Raw genomic sequence first — 13,230 nt, 5'->3', positions numbered from 1 at the left:
ACCCACACACACACCCACACACACACACCCACACCCCCTGTTGTGCATGGTAGGCCTAGCCCAATCCAGTGAAGGATGGATCTGGTATGTAAAGTGAGTCCCGTGCGCTGGGATTAGAAGTCTGGAAGGAATCCTTTATTACATGTATAGACAACCCTCAACGAATCTTGGCTTCCCCTCGGCACCTTTCAGTTGGTGCGGCCTCTCCTGACGCTACTTCTTGGACCATCTTTTCCTGTTCAGACCTATTTCCAATCTTCCAGTAGAAGGAGATCAAGTCATGGGGCAACTGAGTTGAAACCTAGTCTCCCATGGCTCACTGAAGGTAGAGGGGTTTCAAGAGAACACTATGGCAGAAAAGCCAGCTCTAATTGCCAAAAATGAGGTAGTTCAATAGGCTACGCACTCCAAATAGATGTTCTCCCTGGTGATCAAACCAAGCATTCCTGCTGTGCAGACCCGGAGCTGCTGCCGACTTATCCCTGAGATCGCTCATGTACCTGAGAACACCGTGCAGGAATGAGGGCCTTAAGATTAAAATACACAAAAATACAAAACCAGAATATTTATATTACGAAAACAAAGTTAAAATGCACAAGATACGTCATTCGCACACAGCTAGTGCAGTTGGCATCCTGGAGAAAGTGGGGCCCAATGTGCGCTTATCCACGGGAGCAAATAAATAAAATTCTATTGGCCCAGAATGGGGTGGGAGTCAAGCTTAGGAACAGCAGGTCTGCAGCTGTTCCCCCAACAATCCTGTGGCTACTGTCACAACCCACTGCTTGAGACAGCCCTCAGCACCCTATATCCCAACAGCGCGTTATGAGACAAGATGTGGAAAAACTCTGCCTTACCCCTGAGAGACTCCCTCCCACAGAATATAGTGGTTCGTGGGTTGGGCCCATCAATCTGGTCTCATGCTTAATCTCTACATTCTGGCATGGGAACAATTATTATTATATATCCTTCTTTGAAAGGAAAACAATTGCCCTCTCCAGGCCACTTTCAAAAGCTGGAGATCTGGGGGCGGAGACTCAGATGAAGCACACAGGGAGGAATTTCCTCCAGAACCCTCCAGAGCATTTGGATAGAGCACGGTTGGAGTTCATTGGCGTCACCCCTTCCCCCCTACCCTGTGCCAAGAGGGAAGAGGGGGTGATGCTGTGGACCCCGGCCTGAGACACATGGCAGAGCCAGCTGCCCCCTACCCACCCTGTCCCCACTTTCTCCACTCTGCCGATTGATGCCTGCTCCTCAAAAACTTCCTGATCGCAGAAGAATTGCCCCCACCCGCTGTAGCTCAATTCTGGGCCTCTGGGAGCAGGGCAGGGCTATGGATCTCTTCTTCTTCTTCCTCCCGAAAGTAGGTTGGCTTTCCCTGTGAGCTGGGGGCCTGCTGGGCCTTCAGGGGACACGAGGCCACCATATGGCTGATGCTCTGGCAGAAGTGGCACTTCTTGGGCTGGGGTGGCAGCTTGCACTCCTTGGCATGGTGGTCTAGACCTCCACAGTTGTAGCACCTAGGACAGAGCAGCGTGGTCAAGTTGAGAAAGGCGCGAGAGCACAAGCCTTCCTCTGAGTGAGGCCACCTGGGCTCTGGCCAGTTACTGTACTCACTCCCCTTCCCGGAAACAAATTTCCCCACTTAGAAAGAAAAGGAAGACTGGACCACGACGGCTAAGTTCTTCCCAAATCTGTAATTGTCTAGATGGTATCTTCAGATTCAGGTCAACCTGAAAATCCTGAAATATCAAGAATGGACATCATGGACGCCAACTGGGAACTGCAATTTGGGAGATAGGTAAGATGCTACCATACCCTTAAGAAACGGCACCTGTCATTCACTAAAAATAGAGAAAATTAAAGGAGTCAGACTATATGATCTGCTCCAGGACACAGTGAAGACAAAAGAAACCTGCCACTTGGGAGACCTAGTGGAGAAGCAACGGGTACTTACACCAGTTTGTCTGTATCACTTAAGACTTTGACATTCGTAGTCGCCTTTGCTTCTAAAATAATCATGTGAGGCTGGCATCACTACTCCTAACTAGCGATGCAGGCAAGAGCTCACAGGGCAGAATTACTTGTCACGAGAAGACCTAGGTCATCAAGTGCCCTTCTCACCCACAGCCCTTTCCCCATCTCCCCATCCTAAGGCAGAAACCCTGAACACCCAGAGGTTCCCAGGGACCACGGGTGCTTTTTGTCTCTGGCAACCCGGTCCACGAAAGGGGCTAGATCGGGAGAGCCTCCCCCCTCCAAGCCGCCTTCATACCTGTCTCCTTTTGATCTGCGCTTCTGTGTATTCTTCCCTTTGGGCCGCCTCTCACTCCCAATACAAAACACCCCACCAGGGCCGGTGACCCTGATAGATTCTAGGCCCTTAGCCGACTTCTTAAAGGTGAACTCCACTGCCTCACCCCTCCTTCAGGCTCCGGAAGCCCTCCATGTGCAGCTTGCTCTGGGGAAGGGAAACATGGGAGATTTTAATGTTAGTCTCCATTCTTACAACCAAAAAACGGCATACACGCATTCTTGCAAGTTATGAAGAACAAGTGTGATACGGCTTCCATGTTATCAGTAAAGACCCTATCAACTCGAAGAGCCACCACAATTAAGAACAAGGGACCCATGTTACATTAATAAAAAACAATCATTACATGAACAGATGCCGTAATATTTTTGGTAGCTATTCTCGTTTAAACTAAAATAGAACAGATGGACAATTCTTAAAACTTAGCATTCTTAAGAAATCAACAAATAGGGGCACCTGGCTGGCTCGATGGGTGGAGTGTGCGGCTCTTCATCTTGGGGTCATAAGTTCAAGCCCCACGATGGGTGTAGAGAAGGAAGGAAGGAAGGAAAAGGAAAGGAAGAAAGGGAGGGAGGGGAAGGGAGGGAGGAAGGGAAATCAACAAATATAAAATCGTAAAATATAACAGCCTTGTACACTTTAAAAATGTTGAGGTCATGAAAAACAAAGTGTGAATAAGTACAGAAACTGAACAATTAAGCGCAATGCATGCTCCTGGATTGGGTCCTGGGACAGGGAAAAAACCATTAGGACAACTCACAAAATTTAATATGGAATACAGATAAATGTTTTTTGATCTTTCTACTGAGACTGTGAAAGAGAATGACCCTAGTTTCGAAAACACATACTAAAATATTTAGCAATAAAAGTGCTTGATGTCTGTAACTTATGATTAAGGAGACAAAACAGTATCTGTACAATGAAGAATGACAAGACAAACAAGACAGAATATTAAGCACTGCCAAATCTGGATAAAAGTCCTATGGGAGTTTTGGGGTAAAGGTCATATGGGGAGTTCCTAGTATTATTCTTGCAAACTTCTTCCAAGTTTGGAATTCTATCACAGTAATACTACTGCAAGGTGAAGGAAAAAGACAGTATGACACAAGCAGATGGATCAGTAGGTTTATAAGGGAAAGTCCATTAGGAAATCCAAGTATATATTCAGAAATCAACAGGTGAGGAAAACAGTTCAAAACTGTTGAGAAAATTAGCTATCCATTTTGGATAGCAAGCCAGACTTCTATACTTTTTATGAAATATATGCGAAATACATTCCAGAGTGTTTAACTATCAAAATGTTAAAAAAATCCTGTAAAAGTCAAGACAGATAGACTGATAAAACTATAAAAAGTGTCTATAAATCAGTAAGAAAAACAAATCACAGAAAATAATGCCTAACACATTTTTGAATGAACCAATGAACCAAGAGGTCAATCTGGATTATCTGACTTAGAAAGATGACCAGGTACTACTGGTGAAGGAAATAAAGATCTAGAACGTTTGGAACAATCCCATTAAAACACCACGTTTGTACCAAAATTTAAAAATATTGACACTTACCCGGCAGCCTTCCCAAGAAAATGGGGGCTGTCACAGCTAGCTGAGCGGCAGTAACAGGGTCAGAAGAACCCAGGGTTAAAGCTCACAGCCTAGTCTACCTTTGCTACTTAACACATCAACGGCAACACATTAGTGGAGGTGACAGCCTCTCCCATACCCTCCCCAGAAGAATAGACTTCATTATAGCTTACTCCATTATAGTCAAACATCCAGAGAGTGTGTCAAAGGTCAACAAAGTGTGGTCATAGAAAACAGGGTTCTGGGAAGCAAAAGGGATCACTGCGTACCCAGTCATGGCTTGAGGGACTATGAATAAGGCACATTATTATATTATGCAGGCAGTGGTTGGTAGGAGGAATATTTCAAACTGTAACTTAGGTCTTAGGTGCAACATGCTCTTTAGCCAGATGGGATCCCCAATTTCTCCATCATTTACATTATTTTAACTCAGATGGCATTGAGAAGACCAAGATCCCATTGAGATCACTGGTTAAGAGCCTAAGCTTGAGTGCCAGACATGGTAGTTCATGAAATGCATGACCTCAGTCAATCCTTCACTTCTGGCCCTCAGCTCCTTCAGAGAATGGGGTAACAGGTAAGTTACCCACCTAAGCCTCTAATGAAGATTATGTGGGCATGGAAACATCAAGAATGTGTTCAGCTAAAAGTTCACGTATCTATCTGTAGCTTTTGTCCCCCGGTTCCATCATAGGAATAGCCTCTCCCTTTCCTTCTCACAGGAACAGCCTGGGCGGAGGACCGCTCCCCTCCCCCAATGTTGATGGGAGGGAAGGGCCAGAGTGTTAAAGCAGGAAATAAAAACACTGCAGAAAGGTGAAGGGCTCTTTCCCCTTTCCTGTTTAAGAGAAACCACCCTGATTTGAAGTTCCATTTGACTTGTTTCTTTCTGGTCTGGGACAAGCCAGTCGGTCAGGAGGTACAATCCCAGGTCATCCCATCTGCCTAGTGGGCTGGAACCCTTCCAATTCCAGCTGTGATTAAGCAGATAAGTGATTAAGAACAAGGGTTTGGAGTCTGAGCGCCTGTTGTTCCCTCCTTTCTGCACTGACCTATCAAATGGAGCAAATATTAATTTTATGGAGGAGCTATGAGGTTTTATGCATGAAAAGTAGTTAACACAGCCCACCACACATAAATCCTCGGTGAGTGGCAATTACCATCAATCCCTTCAGACTGGATCAGGGCAGGGTAACAGTGAGAACCAAGTGTCAAGAGCCTCAAAATGTTAACTCCGGTTTTTATAACTGTGGAACCTCAGGAAAAAAAATACCCATCTACACCTCCTAGGCTTCCTGGGAGAACAAGACAATACCAGTGGGGGCAACGTGAAACTGGTCCTCTCAGGTCACCCACTCCATCGCTGGAGGACCTGAGGTCTATTTAAGACTCTCAGAAGTTAAAACAAAATAAGCCCTGCAGGCACCTTACTATATAGCTGGTCGAGATTTAGACTGGTGGTCTCCAGGGGTGGCTCCCTGCCCCCCACCCCGCCCCTTTCTACAACACATAGTTTGAATTCCTCTCTTATCAGCTAGGTAATCACCGTGCAGCCCCACGGAGCTGGCCTCACAGGGCCTGCATCAGAAAGGAGCCTGAAATTCTTGCTACCACCCCCACCCCACCCCCAACCACACACAAAGCAGGGCCCCGCCCCTCTCCCCATCCCCTCCAAAAAGAAAAGGCCTGGGGGGGAGGGGCAAGGCTTGAGCTCCCCCAATAGAGCCCAGCCCCAGGAAACAAAGAGTTGACACTGGTTGGTTCTGGTGGTCAGATTCCTGGAGTTCCAGAGGCTGTGGCTTCCCCCGACTCCCCCCCGACCCCACATTCACCACATTCATCAGTACCTTCCTCTCCATGTTGGGGTTATGGTCACGGAGAGAAACGGTTAGAGACACCTTTCTTCCCCAGTCAAGCCTGCTGGGTCTGCCCAAGTCACCACCAGCAGCCATCCTTCCTTCTCCCTGACCTGCCAATCCCAACCCTCCCAGGATGGGACTACACAGGACCAATGGCCCCCCAACCCGTTACCTTTGGTCAAATTCTTTATGCAGGAACCCACACGAGGGTTATTTATTCCGATAAATTATTTTAAAGGTTAGTGGGGGAGGCAGGCTTCCTTCCCATCTTCCTTACCTAGCTTGTTCAAGGCAGGAGGGTGGCCAGCCCACAGGGGGCCCACTGTGCAGGGGAGGATGGCATTCAACCAGACAGAAAAGTTACAGGAGGCATTTCCTCTTTTGCATGGCAGGGAAGGTCTCAGGCCAGTTCAATATTTGGACCCTCTGCTTCCTTCTTAATACCTCACCACTGTCTCCACTGACCTTCCCCTCATCAAATACTCCATCCCAGCATCAATCTGTGGCTTCAGCAGTTTATATAAAAGGAGCTGAGGGGTCACTCAGAGAATGTGATGGAGTCAAAAAGCACACAAACATTTGAGTTTCCCCAGAACCTGCTCTATGACAGTTGGACAGACATGGGTTTTTTTAATCATTTGTAAAAGCAGGGTATCAGACTTCACGATAACCAGCTCCAACAAGGCCCACTGTCAGTCACACTGCTCCTTTCTACAGAAGTGGCAGGCAGAATTTCAGGGAAACTTGCTTTGGTCTCAGGGATCCAAGTTTGAGTTCCTGGTTTTTCTGCAACACCCAGGGCCATGCCAGCTCAAGACTGTCTAGTGCATGTCTATCCCCTCTGTGCCAGACACCTAGTAGTACACACACATTTGTGGAATAAACCAAGTTCTCCACTATCCGAAGTTGCTGATTTTTACCCATGCTTACTAGAGGCTAAGGAGAGCTCTAAACATTCACCCCTTCTACCAAGCCTGCCAAGGAGGCCTTATTATGACCCCATGCTACAGGGAAGGTCAGGGAAGCAGAGAAGGGAAGCACCTCATCCAAATTCAGGGAGCCAGAGATGCTCTGATTGCAGCTAGCCTGACCCTCCAGCCAGTGCTGTGCAATATAATGCAAATCACATTTATTCTAGAACTTTCCGACAGCCGCATATAAGTAAAGGAAGCAGATGAAAGAAATGACTCAGTCCTGAGGTGTCATCACAGTCCTACCTGAGCTTCATTCCTGAAGTAGGGTTTGGTAAGGGCTAGGAAACCAACTGGTTCTACCAGAAGCAGTTTATTTGATGATGTCGCAGGGAGGGTTGAACGAAGAGATCTGTCCAGAACCAGAGACAGAAAAGCCCCCACGGCACCTCTGCTAAGAGGCAGCCAGGACCCCAGCTCCTGCCTGGAGTTCTCCACCAGATGGTGCTGCTCAGCAGCCTGTCTGCACTAAAAGCAGCCCGCAGGAGACTGAAGGAGCTAGTTTTCTCTCCTCAGCTCTTCAGGGCAGGAATCTCCTGTCCTCAGGAAGGTGTTTCAAGGGGACCAAACTTTCAAGGATAGGGAGCTGATGTCTCACCAGGGCCCGCACCCACTTAAGGGGTGCAGAAGAAAGGGTGCTGGAGTTTTAAGCCAGAAACCCAGTTTTCTGGCACTCTCGCTGGTTTACAAAAGCCACTTAACTCTTCTTGGACTTTGAGTTCCTGTCTGAATTAAATAACTCCAAGCTGAGATCATTTGAAATGAGTCTGTACAAATTATGTACTATTCCTGAAAATGTTCTCCTCCCCCACACAGCCTGACCCCAGACTCCATATAGATAGTGATTGTTACTCATGCCTGGCAGGAAGAAAGGAGGGTGGAGGCTTTGCCTACAGCAGTTGCCCCCACCACCACCACCAAAAACAAGCAATTCTAGTAAGGTAGTTTGATTAGGAATGTTCAAGAAACAACCTTGCCCTGGGGAAAGTCACTAAGAGCCAGTTACCAGGCAGGCAGCTGGTTGTGTCACCAGCTGAAGGTGACAAGTTTCTCACATTGAAAGCTCACTCAGGATGTTGGCACAGGCTTTACCTGGGACACTGTCTAGAAAGCCTGTCTCTTCAGAAAGAGAAAGACCCAAGAAGATCCCATAATGCTCAAACTAACCTCTACCAACTTTCTGAAAATCAGGGTGACTCACTTACTTTTTAAAATCTGATTTGTCCTGTTAAGATGAAAAACTAATGAACGACCAAACCTGTGGCTTCCAGTACATAAGCAAAAACTAGAGGATCGTCTTGACACTGTGACATTCAAGCCACAAACTTTTCACGGTGCGTCTAAGAGCCCAGCCCTATTTTAGACATCAGACGGGAAAGAGCAGTTACCAGCTACAGACGGGAAAGAGCAGTTACCAGCTAACATTCCCTCCCTTATCTCCTATCTTTTTCTCTGGAGAAAGACCTCTGCTGACAAGGACCCCAAACTGTTAATGTCCTCCTGATTCAGGAGCTCCTTGTTCACATTCACTCCTTCAGCCCACCAAGTACGGACCAGGAAGAAACTAATCAGACCACTAGTTCTGTTCTTCAGAAGGGCTTGTAGGTTAGAGGAGAGATCAAGCACATCACTAACTAGGTATGAGTAAGCAGAGGCACAAGTCAAGTTATAAATCAGGTGGGAAAGACCTCTTTACATTCCTCCCTCCCCGCCCCCAACACCCAAGAGTCCTCCTAATCCAGACCCTGCCTGAGGTTGCTCTCCCACTCATCCTTTGCAGAAAAAGCAAGCCACGTGGCTTCAGCTGTTAACAGTTCCTCAGTATTGAGATTTTTTTCTCCTAAACCAAACTTGTCCCTTAGCCAGATTTGGGCTCTTTTGCCTCGAGGCCTTCCAATACCACTTTCTAGCTAGAAAGCCATCTTAAACATACTTAAGTTCTGAGCAGCGGTAGAATAAGGAGGGAGCCTTTTCTTGTTCTCAAATTTCTACAAATTTTGGGGTTCGGGAGTTGAGCCACAGGAAACATGAGTTAAGCCAAAACTCTAAAAATGGCTATGAAGACTTCAAAATTCTTGGTCAATCTTCGGGAAACAATTTGGTGCTTTCTTGCTCCTGCTTTCTCTGTATAACTATTTCTCGACTGAGGGGGATTCTGCCTCCCAGAGGGGCATTTAGCAATGTCTGGAGACATTTCTGGTTGTCACAACCAAGGGATGCCCTGAAAAAAGAGCTATCCTTCTCAAAAAATGTCAACAGTGTTGAGGCTGAGAAACCTTGATTTAAGGGCTGGCCATCTGACAATATTATGATTCTTAAATTCTCCTAACCCCAAGGACAAGCAGAGAGTTCTAGACCTAAAGATCTGTGGCTGAATAAAAGGGTTGTTCAGAGAAATCTCTTCAGCTTTTTAAGGGTAAGGGTAGGTTTTCTTTCCTACTCATCAACTCCTGAGGGGGCATGAAGTGTTTTGGGAGGGAACACAAGGACAGTAGTGAATAGTGTTGGGAACCAAAGAAGCCCAACCTTGGAAAGGAAATGTTAAATTGCTTTTCCTCTTTGCTTAGAAAGGGGCTTCCTGACCCTCTTCCCTGGCAGCTGTTTATCAGGACAATTATCCTTCTCACCACCTCAGGCTCCAGGGTACCCACCACCAGCAGGTAAAGAAGGGGAGGTTTTCTTCTTAAAGAGAGCTGCCTTATAACACTCCCCCACACACACAGACTTTGGGAACATACTCCTTCCCTAGAAGGATTTTTAGGGATCATCCTGCATCTACATTTGATCCTCAAAGAGAGAGTTCAGATTTCTCAAGTGCAGGGGCTGTAATCATCGGTGTACTGCTGCTGTAAGGTTTGAGAATCAGCCCAAGCCCCGGCAACATGCTATCCCTAGCAGGTAAGGCTCGGGGAATTTCCAGTCATTGTCCTCTGTGACTGTTGGTGGAGGGCGTTTGGGAGACAAACTCTTGATTCCTTCTCCCTGCTCAACTCCCTCTTGATAACTTACTCAACGGTGGCATGTCCCTGGACATTCCAAAACCCTGAAGTCCAGATGATCTCCCAAATAACCCATATGAAGGAGCGTGGGGCAGGCTCCACTCCCCCAAACCTGAAGGTCCCTGCTTTCCTCTGGGCCACCGAGTATCTTCCAATTGCGTCTGATCCCAATGTTAAGTGGACTGGGGCACAGATTCATTTGTTCAGGAAAACCTTCCTTGGGATTTGGGTAGCACCAACTATCCGAAGGTACTACATTTTCCCAGCCCCTATTTAGCAGCCTTCAGAAGGGAGGCAAGAAAATACTGGGTCTCTTTTATTCCAAGCCTCCCAAAATTGGGGAAGCTGTCCAGTCCATCTCCAGACCAAGAGATTTTAATCTCTTTGTGATCAGATAAATGGGAAAGTGGGAGAGCTGGCTACCCCGCTGAGGAGGGCCATTCAAAGCTGGTTCCTGTAATAAAGTGATTTAATAGATCTAAAGAGGCCAATTCCCTTCATTCTCCCACAATTACTTCCTGTGGGTTATCATTCACATATGTAAATGAGACGGGGGGGGGGGCAAAGCCAAAACTAGTTGTTGGATGGGGGGGATAAGGGTGGGAGGAGATACAGGACCCGGCCAGGAGGTGGCTAAGCANGCCCCCCCCCCCCCCGCCCCAGTACCCAACATGAACTGGCTCCCTGCATCCCCTATCTCCCCACTCTTGCATCCTCGCTGAAGGCCATGCTCTGGAGACTTCCCTGCAGCCTCCCACCAGTCCACCCAGGATCACCCTTCTCCACCCCTCCCCCTCCAGAATACCATCCCTCAGGCTCCAACCCTTAATCCCCACATCCTCCTTTCCCCTCCCCCAAGGCTCCTAGAGCCAACCTCTCCGAAGTAACCCCTCCCTGCCCGGCCTGGGTGTCAACCCACTGGACCTGAGATGCTCCATTTCTCCCTTCCAGGTCCCACACCAAACCTCCAAAGGTGGAAAGGACGCAAGGAGCAAGTTCCTTTGCGTGGTTGTTATGGGTGACTGGTGTGCCAGGACCACCGGAACACTTCTAAGATATTCAGGAGGGGGTGAGAGGAAGAGGAAGCTGGGGAGGAGGGAAACCTGAAGTCTCTGGCTCCTTGTTCGAGGCTGGAATGTTAGGACAGCAATCAAGGGCCGTCTGGGGCCATAAATGCCAAGCAGAGAATAGGTCCAGAGGCTAGCCTCCCTCCACCCCCTGCCCCGCGACACTGAATTTCACCCCCACTGGGCTGACTTGCTTTAACTGAGAACTTGGGGTTGTGACCTAACTCCCTCCCAGCCTGGACTAGGAATCTAAGGCCTGGACTCCTTAGTTTTCCTTCCTGGTAGAACTCCACAGCCAAAGCCCACTAGGTTCATTATGTGCCTGAGATGGGTACTCTGGAAGAGGGTTCAGGCCCCCAGATTCTTCAAGGATCTGCCAAACTCACTCAGGCCCCCGGGCTTGAGTTTTGGGTGACCACCTGGGTGAGGAGACCCGGCTGACTTCTCAGCTTTACCCCTGTTTGATCCCGGAGCGGTTTGCCTGCCTCTCTCCCGCCAGGGAGCTCCATTCACACGTTAGTGAAAGACGCTGGGCGCTCAGGGCCCTGCTCTGAACGGGCATGTGCTTCCCTGGCCGGCCTGCTCGCCCTCCCCCCACCGGCAAGCACAATACAACCTTAGTTTCTGCCACATGGGGTCACCTCCCTGCCCCCTGCCCCCTTCCCAGGGGAAAGAGGTAACAGACACGTGGCAAGCCAGAGGGGTTCCGGGAAGGGTTGGGGGTGCTAATAAGACCCTGCACCCCCCCGTCCTGCTGGAGTTAATGGGGACTCAGAACTGGGGTGCCACGGCACAGATGGGAGCGCACAATGAGGGCCCGCGATCTCCCTCAATCCAACAGCCGAGTCGTCCGCCCAACCTCGAATATGCGCGCCAACATCCCCTTCCCCCGTCAAAGTTCCCAGAATCGGTCTCACCTGGTGCACAAAGACGTCCACCGGGGGGTCAAGCGCGACCCCGGCGCGGGCGGTCATGGACAGGAAGCCGAACCCCATGCGCACGTTGAACCACTTACAGATGCCGGCACCGTGCAGCAGCTGCGGCTCCTCTGCCGCCCGAGCGGCGTCCTCCGGCGCCTCCTCCGGCGCCTTGGCGCAGCCACCTGGAGGTTGGGAGGGCGCTCAACTGGGGGGCCACGGAATTGGAGGGTACTCTCGAGACCCAGCAGGGAGACCAGAGTGTCCCGCCCGCGGATGGGCACCCAGGTGGCTGCAGCTACCAAGCGCCTGGCGAGGAAAGACATGTCCTGGCCGCCTCCCGCGCTCCCCAAGCTTACACTGAAACCAGTGTTGCCCCAAAAGTTTTGCTCCTCTTTCCACAACACGCTGCCCGGGGACAGATGGCCGGACTGGCCCCTCCTCTTCTCTCCCCCCGCCCCCGTAGCCTCGGCGTGCACGCCACTGGGACACCAGGGTTCCTTGGTCCAGAAATGGCCCTGAAGCAGGAGGCCGCACAGACTTAGGGTCCTTCGGCCAGTCTGGGGGACATTTCCCCACCTCCCTTTTAGCGGCTCCTGGGCGCCCGTGAAGCCTAAGGTGTCCCCAGTAAGTCCCGAGCTCGAACCTGCAAACTGCTGGTTTGACACAGAGCCCATGGTAGTCGGCTGAGCCCGCTGCCCCGGGCCCCTGGTCGGGTGGCTGCTGGCCCCAGAGAAGTCCGGAGGCAAAGGGGTGGCTCGGAGAAGAGGCTGCTACATCTTCCCCAGCACAATAGCGGTGGGAGGGCCCACGGCTTTTCAAAGGCTCCCAAATTCTAAAAGACAATGACCCAACCCCCCGCGGGCAGCCCCCTCCCCTCCCCTCCCTCTTCTTTCCCCTCCCTTTCCCTCTGGCTCCAGCTCCGGCCCTCCCCCATCGCTGTGGTCTCTGACACCTCTGGGGTGTCCCTTCTCAGAACCTTGAGGTTTGACACCCCCTCCCCACACACATCTGGATATGGGGGCCGTCAGCCCTAGAAGTCTTCAGTACCCCGGGATTTGGGATCCTGTACTTTAACAACTTAGTGGGGGCCCCCCAAAGCAGCATACAGGTGGGGGGCTTGGGGGGGCGTAGTTCTAAAACCATGTGACTGCTCCCACACACACAACCCCCACCCCCCGCGCAGATAATTATACATTCCAGAGAGTTGGGGGAGGGAGGTGTGAGCCTGGGAGCGCTGGCCAATCAGAGACTCAAACCACCTGTCAAGGGAGAAATGGATGAGCCCTCCCCCTCCCCCAGCTTTTGAGCGCCCCTCCCCCTCCCTTCCCCTTCAGGCCTCCGAGCTGACCCGGCTGCTTGGCGCTGACCCGCTCTCACCCCCCACCCCCGTGTGCTTAGATAGACCTGGAGTTCAGGACATTAGGAAGCCTGGGATGGGGAAGCAGGGGGGAGGCTGGAGACCCAGCAGGGCTATCTCCAGTCCTGACCAAGGCGCTGCCTCTCAAGTGGCTGTCTC

The 13,230-nt window shown here is 50.2% G+C and overlaps 1 protein-coding gene across 1 annotated transcript; it reads right to left on the bottom strand.

Moving 5' to 3' along the window:
• Nucleotides 1-1,204: 1,204 nt before the first annotated feature.
• LIN28A (lin-28 homolog A) lies at nucleotides 1,205-12,388 on the bottom strand. Its single transcript, XM_002913305.4, is given in 5 exon segments — nucleotides 1,205-1,523; nucleotides 2,279-2,424; nucleotides 2,426-2,464; nucleotides 11,712-11,896; nucleotides 12,358-12,388. Coding segments are annotated over 5 exon segments (621 nt in total). The 3' UTR covers nucleotides 1,205-1,303.
• Nucleotides 12,389-13,230: the final 842 nt, after the last annotated feature.

This window comes from Ailuropoda melanoleuca, chromosome 2 (assembly GCF_002007445.2).
Source record: "Ailuropoda melanoleuca isolate Jingjing chromosome 2, ASM200744v2, whole genome shotgun sequence".
NCBI lineage: Eukaryota > Metazoa > Chordata > Mammalia > Carnivora > Ursidae > Ailuropoda > Ailuropoda melanoleuca.
Note: the sequence above shows the minus strand (reverse complement) of the source record. Positions and strands in the feature narration are given on the sequence as shown.